Source organism: Pongo pygmaeus, chromosome 7, assembly GCF_028885625.2.
Source record: "Pongo pygmaeus isolate AG05252 chromosome 7, NHGRI_mPonPyg2-v2.0_pri, whole genome shotgun sequence".
Lineage (NCBI taxonomy): Eukaryota > Metazoa > Chordata > Mammalia > Primates > Hominidae > Pongo > Pongo pygmaeus.
Window position 1 is genome coordinate 3,616,640 of NC_072380.2, and position 14,309 is coordinate 3,630,948.

General features: G+C 35.4%; 1 protein-coding gene across 1 annotated transcript in view; it reads right to left on the bottom strand.

Moving 5' to 3' along the window:
• The window catches only part of CSMD1 (CUB and Sushi multiple domains 1), a 2,090,911-nt gene that overhangs the window by 704,245 nt on the left and 1,372,357 nt on the right, over positions 1 to 14,309 (bottom strand). The window contains exon 8 of the mRNA XM_054498773.1: positions 995 to 1,082. Within this exon, the coding sequence (XP_054354748.1) occupies positions 995 to 1,082 (88 nt within the window). The remainder of the gene's footprint in view (positions 1 to 994; positions 1,083 to 14,309) is intronic.

Genomic DNA, 14,309 nt, shown 5'->3' on the forward strand with positions numbered 1-14,309 from the left:
TTCTCTTTACTATTTTATTTTACAGCTGCTTCTAATAATAGTATCCATCTTGTAAGATGGAAAATGTTACATTTCTTGAACCCACTGAAATAAGTGCAAAAATCTAAAGTAATAGGACTATCATAATCACTGCTGTGTTCATAATGTAGCAACAGAAAATCAGTATCTAGTTCACCATAATCCTAGTAAAATGATTCACATTTTCTGAATAAACTTTACTGGCTGATACTAACATTCATCATTCCTAAAGTTTTTTAATGAAATAACTATGAGGAGATAATTAAATATTTTACCTTCTATCTTTAAACATTAAAAGAATTGGAATATGACATTTACATGGTTTGGCTGTGTCCCCAACCAAATCTCATCTTGAACTCTAGCACCCATAATCTCCACATGTCATGGGAGGGACCGGTGAGAGGCAATTGAATCATGGGGTCAGTTACCCTCATGCTGTTCTCATGATAGTGAGTGAGTTCTCATGAGATCTGATGGTTTTTTAAGGGGATTTTCCTCCACTTTGCTCATTCTTCTCCTTCCTGTCGCCATATGAAGAAGGATGTGTTTGCTCCCCCTTCTGCCGTGATTGTAAGTTTCCTGAGACCTCCTCAACCATGCTGAACTATGAGTCAATTAAACATCTTTCCTTTATAAATTACCCACTCTCCGGTATGCCTTTATTAGCAGCGTGAGAAGGGACTAATACAGAAATTCTAACAGATTATAAACAAAAAACAAAATATCTGAAGACAAATTTTGATTGCACACATTTAGAGTTAATTAATATTGGTTCCTAGAGCATAAGGTGCCAACTCTAGAGTACCTGGAATTTTTCAGTATATGTTTTAGAATTCTACAAATAATATAGTTGCATAATGATTGAGAAGTTTTATCTTTACCTCAAAAGAACAAAAGAGTTAAATTTAACTGCAAGCTGAAATTATATATGTCTTAAAAATAACATGCTCTTTTCCACCACTATTGTGTCTCTTACCTGAAGTCAGAACCTGCTCTTCTACCATTTTCTGGAATCCCAGGATCTGGACACATGTCAGAGACCAATGCAACACCTCCTTGGCTCACTGTAATAGACAGAAACATTGTTAAAATGTTGTATAGTTATTGAGGAAATACCCAGATAAAAATTTATTCTAGGCATTTTCAGTTCTTTAATGATAATGACTTAAAATGTGATCTCCAAAGGAATTAAGACACCTTAAATACATTCAAATAAATGTTTATATTCTCATTGGCGAAAATCAAAGATGTGTTTTCCAGTGAAAGGATGATAATCTTTGGTTTTATTTCTCTCATTTTTAAGATGTCAGAATGTAATAAAAAATCTCGTTTGTTCTTTATGATTACTTTTATGCCAGGTCACAATTAACAGCATAATGAGAAAAATAGCATTATGAGAAAAATGCATACACTTAGAGAGAAGAAAGTCTTCACTCATTCCCATAGATGACAACAGAGATGATATTTACTAAGTTCTATACAAAAGATACTTTCAATAACATTACGTATATTTTAAACATTGTAGTGTTTATCATTGAACTAAAACCCACAATGGTTTCTTTGTTCAAATGCACTGATTTATTTCTTGAATTTCGTGGAAAAACTTTTCTCCTGTTGGGACTTGCACCATCACAGAATAATTTGTAAAGAACTCATTTGTTTATTGGATAGAGTGGCTGTCACTTCAACATTCATTTCATCCTATATAATTTGTCCAATCAAACTGAGGCATTTCTTTTTTTCTTTTCCCAGGAATTTGCTTAGCAGAGGGCTTGGGACCCAATTCAGTATAATGGGATGTGAGGGGAAGTCCACAGGAGTACCTCTGGGAAACATTACAGGATGCTAATAAAATGCATATCTATTTTACTCTGAAAATTTCTGTGTCCAGGTTTCAAATGTAGAACTATTGGTGCCATTTTCCTATAATCCAAGGATGGAGACAACAGCATGTATGGAACAGAAAAGATGTGTCAAGAACCTGGAACTGCTACCTTATTGTTGAGGCAGAAAATCAACCAATTTAGGAGGAATATCACAATTCTGAACATTCTGTTGTATTTATTATAGCTTATTCACTATAGTTTAAAAATCCATTGAATAGGTGATTCTATTATTTGCAGCTAAAAGGTGTACATATAAATATACATTTTCTCACATATATTTTAAATGATTCCATAAGAAGAAAATAATATGTCTGGGTATATGTGGAACTCGTGAAGCATTTGATTAAAACTATGCATAAAAAAAAACAGTAATCATAGCAAGTTTAGTTTGTTTGTTTTGAGTCAGGATCTCACTCTGTTGCCCAGGTGGGAGTGCAGTGGCACAACCATGGATCACTGCAGCCTCAACCTCCCAGGATCAAGCGATACTCCCATCTCAGCCTCCCTAATAGCTGGTAGCACAGGCTTGTGCCACCATGCCCAGATAATTAAAAAAAAATCTTTTGTAGAGATGGAGTCTCACTATGTTGCCCAGACTGGTCTCAAACTCCTGGCTCAAGTGACACTTGCACCGTGGCCTCCTAAAGTGTTGGGGTTACAGACATGTGCAACCAACTCCAGTCAAAATTTATCTTTCACTGCTAAATTAGAATAAACTTGGGTAACAATATAATCCTTCATTAAATACAAATTCTATTGAATATATTATGTGGTTTCATTCTTAGTAAGTACTTCACTATTCCAAATGGGTTAAGATATTTTTTAGGTATTTTTATTTCTTTTTTAAAATAAGTTTTTTTAATAATATCGAAACATTATTTTGCTGCACAATGTGACAATTATATTGAATTCCAAAATTTTATTTTCTAAATGTTTAATTTTCTCAATATTGTATCAAAATACTCCAGCAAGTTTGGTGATAGCATCAGTAGATAGTGAGACAGAAAGCTCCAGACCTATACTTCCCCATGCAAACACCAAAGAAATGACTACTGAAAGATTAAAATCATTCTATAGGAGCTCTAAATGACAGTAAAAAATCTATAACGACCAAGCAAATGCCCAGTGAAGGAAAAAGATGTTCAAAATAGGACTATATTTCCTGATGTTTTACTCTCCCTTGATTCATACAGTGACTCGCGAAGCACAGTACAGTTGAGAGGAAGAGGCCCAGTGACCAGTTTCCTCTCTAGGGATGGAGAAGCAGAGAGAAAGTGGTTGGCAGCACGATGGTCGCTCTGTGGGCTGCCTGAGAGACTGAGCTCTGTCTTTCCTGTCTTGCGGGTCAGATGAGGAAGGGCGGCGTAATTGGGATCTCTGTCTAGCAGCCATGAAAGGCTGTGATAAGCACTGCTGTATAGAAAACTGCAGCAAGATTGCAAACCCATGGGTACTTTGGGGTAAGGGATTCCAGGCAGAGGAATACAATAGAACACATATCTAAGGCCCCAATGAGAAGATGAGATGAGATTCTTTGGAATATTAATATGTTTAAAAGCAACTGGGGAAAAAAATAAAAACAAAAATACAGCAAAATGTACACACAAACCCAGACAGGACATGTACCCCCCAAAAACCTGAAAACACCTAAAGTCTTCAGTCCAGGTTGATCTCAAGGCTCAGAGGTCCACTAATTAGTGAACATTTTCTACCGTATTCTGCAAAGATTGAGCACGGTAATTAATTTTTTTCAAATGCTTATTTTTTAACAAAAACCACAAGGCATACAAAGAAAGAGGGAAACATGGCCATTCAAAGGGTCGAAATAAATCTCTAGATACAGTCACTGAAGAAATATATGCATCCAACTTACTAGACAATGAATTTACAACAATGATTATAGATATGAATTTAAATAAAGGAATATAAACTTTCCAAATTTGAGGAAAGACATAGATATACAAATTCAAGGAATTTAATGAACCCCTAGTAGGATAAACATAAAGAGACCCACAGCAAGACACATAATAATAAAACTGTTAAGAGCCAAAGAAAAAGAGAGAATCTTAAAAGCAGAAAGAGAAAAGCAAGTCCTCATAAACAAGGGATCCATAATAAGACCATCAACAGATTTCTCTGTAGACATTTCACAGGTTAGAAAGCAATGGATAGGACGGGCACAGTGGCTCACACCACATAATATATTCAATAGAATTTGTATTTAATTCCAACTCTTTGGGAGGCCGAGGTGGGTGGATCACTTGAGGTCAGGAATTCGAGACTGGCCTGGCCAACATGGTGAAACCCCATTTCTACTAAAAATACAAAAATCAGCCAGGCATGGTGGCAGGCCCCTGTAATCCTAGCTACTTGGGAGGCTGAGACTGGAGAATAGCTTGAACCTAGGAGGCAGAGGTTGCAGTGAGCCGAGATTGTGCCCCTGAACTCTAGCCTTGGCAACAGAGCAAGGCTCCATCTGAAAAAAAGAAAAGAAAAGAAAGCAATGGATACTATATTTAATTACTGAAAAAATGTCAACTGAGAATTCGACATCTAGGAAAACTGTCCTTCAAAAACGAAAGGGAAATTAAGACATTCCCAGACAATCAAAATATGAGTTTATTACCAATATATGTTCCCTACAAGAAAGTCCTTCAAGTTGAAACAAAAGTGTACTACACAGTCACTTGAAGCCTCATGAAAAGAAAAGGGCCCCTAGTACAGGTAAATACATGAAAATGTATATAAAAAATTATTATAGTAAGTTTGACTTAAAACCCTCATTTTCATTTTCTACAGTATCTAAAGATAAACGCATATAATAATTATGCACTTATGCTAATAGTTACATTATATATAAAGATGTAATTTATGACAGCCATAGCATAAAGTAAGGGAGCAGACTTGTAAGGACTGAAGTTTTTGTATCTGATTGAAGTTAAATTCATGTCAATTTAAGATACTGCCATCCTTGTAGGATGTTATATGTAATCTCCATGGAAACCATGAAGAAAATATTTATAGAATTTGTTAAAAAGAAATGAGAAGAGGATCACAATGTGACACTACAAAAATATCAACTAAACATAGAGGATAATAGTAATGGGTCAAATGAGGGACAAAAATCCTGAAAGACATACGAAAATTGAATAAAAACAAAATGGTAAAAATAAGTGCTACCCTTTAAATAATTATTTTAAATATAAATAGATTTAACGCCCTGTTTTAGGCTGAGTTATGTCCCTCCTCCCCGCAAAGGGTTATACCTTGAAGTTCTAACCACCAGTATCTCACAATGGACTGTATTTGGAGATACAGACTTTGAAGAGGTAATTAACTTAAGATGTCATCCTTAAGGTGAGCCCTAATCCAACATGACTGGTGCCGTTCTAAGAAGGGGAAGTTAGGACATCAATACATAAAGATAAGTCCATGTGAAGACACAGGAAGAAGAGAGCCATCCACAAGTCAAGGAGAGAGGGCTTAGAAGAAACCAACCCTGCCCAAACCTTGATCTCAGGCTTCTACCCTCTAGAATTGTGGTAAAGTGAATTTCTGTTGTTTAAGCCACTCGGCGAGTAGTGTAGCACTTTTTTTATGGCAGCCCTCGAAAATGAATCACTCCCAAACCAAAGACATAGGTTGGCAGGACACGTTGAACAGTAAGTTAATAAGTAACAGAATCCAACTGTATGTTGTCCTCAAGAGACTCACTTTAGGCAAAAGGACACACAGAGGTTAAAAATGAAAAGTAATCAAAGTCAGAGAGCCAGAAAGCAGAATGATGGTTTTGCCAGGGGCTGGGGCAAAGGGAATGAGAAGAAGAAATATAAGATGTAATTGTGTAAAGTATTTCAGCGGAATATGATGAAAATTTAGGGAGATGAATAGTGGTGATGGATGTACAACAGCATCAATATATTTACAGCCACAGAAATGCATGGTTTTTATTTTTTCTTTTTTTTTTACTTTTTTTGAGACAGAATCTTGTTCTGTTGCCCAGGCTGGAGTGCAGTGGCACAATCATGGCTCACTACAGCCTCAGTCTTTCGTGCTCCAGCAATTCTCCCAAATAGCTGCAACTACAGGTGCATGCCACCACTCCCAGCTAATGTTTTATTATTATATTATTATTATTATTATTATTATTATTATTATTATTATTATTATTTTGTAGAAACAGGGTTTCACCACATTGCCCAGGCTGGCCTCAAACTCCTGGGCTCAAACCATTCTCCCACCTCAACCTCCCAAAGTGCTGGAATTACAGTGAGTTATCGTGTCCAACCAGAAGTGTATGCTTATAATGGTTAATACCAGCAAGTGTGATGTTACTACACTCTGTGTGTGTGTGTGTGTGTGTGTTCAAATGTGTCTGTGTTTCTATCATTCTGATCCTCTACTACTTTTTTCTTCAACCCCATCTTTTCATAGTCTGTACTATGTGCTGGGGTACAGTTCTCAATCAGTAAGCAGTGGTCTACTACTAGCTCTCTAAAATTTATCTCCTAAACACATTTAGCTTTAATAATTTCAAACTCTAACGCAGAATGTTACTTCTGCCACGTTTATTCTTTCTGCCGTCACTGACTAGGTGTCTTCTATACCCCCTCAAGCAAAATCATTATTGCTGTGGCAAATTAAAACAGCTCCATCCTCCATCAGGATGAACGGCTATCATTGATGTTTGTCAGAAATAATAGACTCTAGCTTGGTAGTTATTGCACTTTTCCACAATACCCAAACTGGTTGAAAATACAACACCAAGGCTTACAAAGGCCCACTTGCGTTTCTCCATTTCTATTTTTCTCACAAGGAATAGTAGTTAAAAGAAATGGGAGAAATTGGAGCTACCTGCCCAAGTTGGGCAAAAACACTCTGGATCTTTTTAAAGATAATGCCAAAGTCACTTACTAAAGAAAGTTTACTTAGTTGGAATTCTGTGAAAGTGCAAAATGAATTAGACAAGCCTGAATGGATTGCAGATGGTAGAAGATAACAAAAAGTGATTAAAGATTAAATGTAAAATATGGGTGATTTTCTGAAACAGAGGGAGTTGTTTCATATGATAAAGAGTCAGAAAAATTATGCTGAGACATGATATGTGCAAGGAAACGATAGCTCCATAAATCCCAACTATGTATTCCATCCACACCATGAGTCATTGATTCATCTAGAAATAAAAGCTTCAAGGTTGGAAAGAGTTGTGGAGATGAATCCACTTCAAGAGGAATCCTCAGTACCTCAGAGATACATTTTCAAAGAGAGGAATTACTGGGCTTAATATCACTTTAACTCTAATTTTGTTGAATTATATCTTTTCAGATCTCATAGAACACATGACATAGATAGTAATAAATGTGTTAAATGTAAGTCAAAACCTTGTAGTTAAAAATCAAAACTGAAAATATCAATAGATGGGTTCATTATACACAATTAATGCTAAAGAAAGATATATAATTATGCAAGTGGATGATCAGATATAATTAGACAGTTTGTAAAAGAGTTTAAATGAATTTGATTTTAAAAGTGTAAATTATATATATTTTAAATGACTTTTTCAAAGCATGTTGATTTACAATACCTCATTAGATCTGCACAAAACCTTGTGACTCTGTAGGGCAGTAAAGAAAATTCTTCTTCATCAAATTACCCTGCTGTTTGAGGACATGCCATATAAGTATCAATTAAAACTCAACAGGAATTTCTTTATAGCAAACTATACAGGTGGATCAGCTGCCATAATGAATAAAGCAAGTGTCTGAAAAGAAGTATAAGCAACTACTACTATGACAAAGATTAGAAACAAATAAATTAATGAAGATAAGATTTATGAGTGAATAATCAGAAGTAATTACAAATGAAGCACTGAGAATAGTGACAATGATATAAAATTAAACTTATGTGTTTGCTAGAAACTCTTAGTGTCATTTACATATGTTTTTAAATTTAATCCATATAATCAGGCTATGAATTGTTAATATTAAACCCATTTTACAGGAAAGAAAACTGAGGCCAGAGTTAAGAATGAGTTGACTCCGGGTCCAGGCGTGGTAGCTCATGCCTGTAATCCTAGCACTTTGGGAGGCCAACGCAGGCGGATCACCTGAGGTCAGGAGTTCAAGACCAGCCTGAACAACATGGAGAAACTCCATCTCTACTAAAAATTAAAAAATAGCTGGGCTTGGTGCTGTGCATCTGTAGTCCCAGCTACTTAGGAGGCTGAGGCAGGAGAATCGCTTGAACCTGGGAGGCGGAGGTTGCAGTAAGCTGAGATCACGCCACTGCACTCCAGCCTGGGTGACAGAGCAAAACTCCACAAAAAAAATAAAAAAATAAAAAAAATAAAAAAAAAATGCCTTTCTGTAGTCTGGCCATAATTACCTTATGAAACATTATGCGTTGAAGGGCTTTGTAAACTAAAGAGACACTTTTGGTTAATAAAAACTTATTTTTATTTCTTAAAAGTTGCCTTCCTTTCATAAAATTTAATTAATAATAAAAATACACTGAACATCCAAAAGAAAAGTGAAGAGGTGTTTTCATTTGTATTCCCAACCAAACATACACATGGGAAGCCATATGGTTTGAACCATGAGGCTTTAGTCCAAACCATCTGTTAGCAATTTTCCTTCACCTAAGAGGGAGGAAAGAAAAAGGCTTTCCATGGAGAATGTAATCCACCTTTAGAGAACAAGAGCCATAAATTGTCTTGAATGTTAAATTTCTATGTAAGGTGTCATTTTCAGTTAAATGTTGATTTATATTTGGAATAAATAAACCAATATAAGAGTCATTTAGATAAACTCACACTTTTTAGCATGAAGGCACTTATGATTTATTATTATTGTATATTTTCATTGTTGGTACTTGTTTCTTCAGAGATGTACAGATGTATTTCAGTTGGATCACTTTTGAGACAAACTCTAACCATTTAAGCCTTCAGAGAGGTGACGTATGATTTTAGCTGCATAACCATCAGGAAGGTGGTTATACAAAACATATTCTCATTGAAATTTTTAGTAGCAGTCTCCCCACTGTATTAATGAGCTTTGTTTGAGTGACAGCCCGCTCTAGGATATGTGTTTGAGGGACACTCTAGACTTCAGACCTTCCTGCTATACTCAGTTTGAAATATGTCAACACTGACAGCTTTTTACTTCAGCATTTTATAGACTCAGTATTATCTCATTGAATTGAAAAGTAATAGCTCCATTTTAATACATTTCTCCTCTTTGATTTGCAGGAGGTTTCTATCTCAGCAAGAATGAAACTTTGTCATGCCACACCCTTTTTCAAAAACTAATAATTTGATTAGATAACAATTTCAACAATAAGAAAATGTTGCCATTGTAATCATTTCTTTCTTGCAGCTATAAGAGGATAATTTTGATTTACAGCATCCTAGGAGACATTTCTACATGCATAACAGATTTTTTTTATTTTTTGCTATTTTTACTGAATATTTGTACAGTCTCTAGCAGTAGTTATTTTTTCTCTCATAGTAGTAAACAAATGTTTACAAGTTCTATATAAATGAGTAAAATAAGAATTGTTGACACTTGGATGATAAAGTCTTATTATCAGAGCAACGTTAGAAGTTTTAAATGAATAGTTCACATGGAAGTAAGTTGCTCAGCACATATTGCTTTTATATGTATTGTTTTAGATCTCATATTAATGGATCTCCAACTGGACCTGAAGAGCTTCCAACCCTGAGTGAGAGGCAAGGGCTGGATTTTCCGAGTGTTTAATTTATTACATTGCCAGATTTTTTTGTCTGGCCCCTCTTTCCTCTCCCACTGCATACCTTCATGTGCTGACTTTTAAAACACAAGTGGTTGGCCACGCGCGGTGGCTCACGCCTGTAATTTCAGCACTTTGGGAGGCCGAGGTGGGTGGATCACAAGGTCAGGAGATCGAGACCATCCTGGCTAACACAGCAAAACCCCCGTCTCTACTAAAAAAATACAAAAAAATTAGCCGGGTGTGGTGGCGGGCGCCTGTGGTCCCAGCTACTCAGGAGGCTGAGGCAGGAGAATGGCGTGAACCCGGGAGGCAGAGCTTGCAGTGAGCCGAGATCGCGCCACTGCACTCTAGCCTGGGCGACAAAGCGAGACTCCATCTCAAAAAAACAAAAACAAAAAAACCCACAAGTGGTTGATCACCTATTATCATAATTCATATGCCCAAATTTTACCCATGTTCTCTGGTCTGTAACTCAACGGCCATGGTCTTTAAATCAAGATCTCTTTTAGTTTATAGTAATTTATTTTTAAAAAATACATTTCAGCTTCTAATGCTATGTCCTGAAATATTAACTAATAAACTAAAAAAATAATAACTCTATTGTACATAAAAAATAAAACAATTTGGCATTCGGAAACTTCAGTCATTCCAACATTATTCTTACTACTCCCTGCAGAGATCGTATGGTCTCAGTAGTTTTGAACATTGCAGATTCTTACAGTCTTTATTTATTTTTAACATTGCCTGCCCTAGGTTATTTTTCTATCAGAGGGAAAAACAAGTAGATTTTTCATAAGGGATCAGATATTAACAATTATCTTTCCAACTGATATATCACGGTAGGAGCAAATGTTCAAAGAGAAAATGTTTTCCTTATGAAGCTTCAAATTAAGCCAAGATGTTTATTTACTATACAAATAAAATAAAAAATAAGAATATTCTACTATAAAATCAGTGCAAATGACCTTAACAAAATTAACAGCACTGAACATTTTATAAGAACCTGGATAATCGTCCTCATCACCATCTGTCTGTTTCCACATGGTGCTCTGAGATGTTCACTGGAATGTATATTGGCAGCACCAAAGAGAGACATCTCTATGCCTTCTGCTGGCTCCCACAAATGCAGAGTGACCGTCACCTGGGGAGAGCACCGGCTTAGCTGGAGGACTTAGGGCCTGTCATTTCTGCTCTAGTCTCCTTCCGCACATTTAAGAACTCTAGACTTAAGACTCAGAAATAGTTTTGGGGTCTCACTCAAAAACATCTTACAGGATGCCCAATTATTCATGGTCTTCTCATAGTGAAAGTAGCATTTGACTAGGCCAGTTTATATTACTTTACATAGAATCTGTAATTCAGGCCAGAAACTTAAAAATGTGAAAAGAAATGGGAAAAAAATCTTGAAGTCATTATATATTTTAGAAAGATATAGAGTTATAGTTAAATATAATGTATTTAAATATTTATGTAAAATATAATAATTAAATCTTAAAGTTTTGTCATTCCCTAGATTTAGAAAACCATGAGATATGATCTGAATGATGAATCCCCACAGAAAGTTTCTTTTTAATTATAGTTCATTAGTGATTTCAGGATGACTACACTCTGATACAGTAAATATAGATGATATAAGTATGTATTATATAATTTATGGATATATTTTATTACTTTTACATATATTACCTATGTATTCAGAATAAGAGAATAATGTCATTAAAACTTTAATACTATGTATCTTAAATATAATTTATACATCAAAGTAAATATGTACAATAAATAAGTGTATTTATATAAATATATAAATATAAGTATTAATAAATTAATACTATTTAATATTAAGGCTTTATTAAATATTAGTATCTTATACAGTTTTAAATACACAGTTATACAGTGTTTAGTATTTGTTTACATAGTATGATACATAAGAGGCAATAAGTTCAAGTATTTCCCTAGGAGTTTATGCATTTTTAAAGAGCAGAAATATTAAATTATCTGGTTGAGAATTTCTGTGATACACATAGTTTAACATTGTAATTAACATATCAATAACTCCATTTGATGTATTCACTCAAAAATTTATTTCTCTTAGAATATTTGCAGTGTAATTTCACTCTATATACTATTCAGATATTTTGCAGATGCAAAATTGAGAAAGAGAACTGAGTTTGAGATTGCGATAAAAACCTTCTGTGCAGCTTTTCATGCCCATTTTGAAAACACCTAGCTGCAAGACACTTGGGAGAAGTAAAATTTACCACGTGATGCCATAATACATGCGTAAGATTTCAATTTCACAGATCACAAATTATTAAGTTACATCTCCTTAAAGAAATCATGGCATATCACCTCTAGTCCTGAAATCACAGACATTAACATCCACTGAGAAGACTATGTAGGTTATTTAAAGTTGTGCTATTATTTTTATTTACATAACCTCACCTGAATATATTAGACTGCTTTTAGTATGCTCCTCATCATAGTAAATTATGTACTGGTATCTGTAAATGCGGAAAAGGTAAAAATCTAATATTATATTCTGTAGTGTAAACTTTAATGTTTATAGGGAACTATGAGATAATAATAAAACAGGAAGGGTAAGCATATATGCAACGTTTTATGGTAAGCACATTTTTATGTATTACATAATTTAAGTGTCACAAAATCTTTATGAGGGAATTATTACTTTGCTTAAGAAATGAGAAAAGTGAGGGTTGGAATCTGAGTCAGCACATATTGTTTATTTAGCTGATAAATATATTAAGGTGTCTGATTTCAAAGCCCACATTTTTCTTTGTACATTAATTCATTGTTTTCACTTTTGACCTTTAGGGGAGCTTTAAGGAGATAATACTCATTTAGAGACCACAGGTTGAAAAGAAAAATGAAAAGTACTTCACACTTCGCTAATATTTGAACTTACATTATATATCTAATATGAATTCCTATGTAAAAGATTCAAAAGGGCAATGTAATAAAAAGCAGATTACAAAACAAAACGTGGTGTAATTCTATTTTTTTAAATAAAATAAACATAGAAAAAGACCAGCAGTGTTGCCGGATATACTGTCTTCACCTTTGTTGACATGTAAACCCCCCTTTGGTTACTGAATCTCTACCACTGTAACAACGCAGTTGTATTTTTTTTATTTTTTAAATTTGTGTTATAATAATGCTCTACAATGAGAATAGATTCTTTTTTTAAAGAGAAAAACAATCACAAAAGCCCAGCAGAGAGCAGAGGTTCCAGCCTATGCACACTTCTCTGGAACCATCCCTGCCTGCCCACACCTGCCGAGGATGGCCTCACACCCCTTCCTTGTTTACCACAGCACAGGCCAGTAGTCATGGGGACTTGGCCCAAATCAGGCAAGGCTTCCATTAACCATAACTCATGAATTTGAATTATTTTAAAAAATCATCTGGGTCCTTAAGGTTTACTTCTTAGAGAACTTTGGCTGTGATGCACACAGTAATATGAAACCCTCAGTGATGAAAGCCACAGCTGGGCGGATGCCACCTGGCTGACGGCAGCCACTGGGCATCATGGCAAGTGCAGGGGGAGGAAGAGAGAGTGTCTCAGAGGGAGGCAGCTCCCACAGAGGGCAGGGCATGGGCATCCTCACAGGCACCCCGAGAAGGGGCAGCCTCACAGAAAGAAGTGTAGGCACCCTGCAGATCACGTCACAGCTCATGAGAGCCATACGGAAAAGTGAGCAGCACCTAGAGCCAAATTATTTGTGGCTTCCTAGTTTTGGCACACGTGTCCGAGCCAAGAACTCTCATCTCTCTGTTTCTTAAGTGGTTCTAGTAACACAAATAATCTAAGATTTTTTAAAAAATTATTCAAAACAAAGACAGGAAAAAATAAGAGAAGAAAAGGAATAAAGAGAGCAGGAATCAGAAACAAAAGAAGAAGAAAAGATAAAGAAGGGAGAGAGGATAGAGAAAAAGGAAAGAAAAAGATAAAATAGAATTCTAACCTCTGCTTCAAGGAATTTCAAGCCTTGGGGGATAGACAGTTATCGACATGAGAGGAATGAGAAGTGGGGGGAAGAAGGGGTTTGCAGAGAAGACACCCCAGGCATGACGTGAGCAAAGGCAGAAAGAACCCGGGATGTTCGCAAGACGCAGGGGAAATTGCTTGTAAAGGGGAACAGCTTCAGCTGAGAAACAAGAAAATCCAGGTCAGTTACTGAGGCAAAGGTCAAACCATGAAGACCCTTTCTGAATAAGATGCTTAACGGGAAGCAGAGACTCTTATTTACTATTATTATATTTTCTTTCACTGATGCATTCAGCTGACATTCAGATATAGTCTCCTCCATTATTCATATGTGTATTTAGTTACATATAGTTATTGTTGGAAATTTTGTATATAAGGTCTTTCTCCCTTAAAATATCAACCATGCAATATTATTGGGAAAATTTAATGACATGGAATGCACAATACACCTAGCATTGCTCAATAAAGACAATGTTACAGCAAATATCAGCTCCTCATCTTTTTCTCCTGTAAACAGTTTAGACTAAATTATTTCAGTGTTTTCGTTCAACTTTAATATACCATGAATCAGTCTCTATGATTCCTATACTCAGGGTTATTTAATCAAGGAATGTTATAATACACAAGTTTATAAGAGATTACGGAGATAG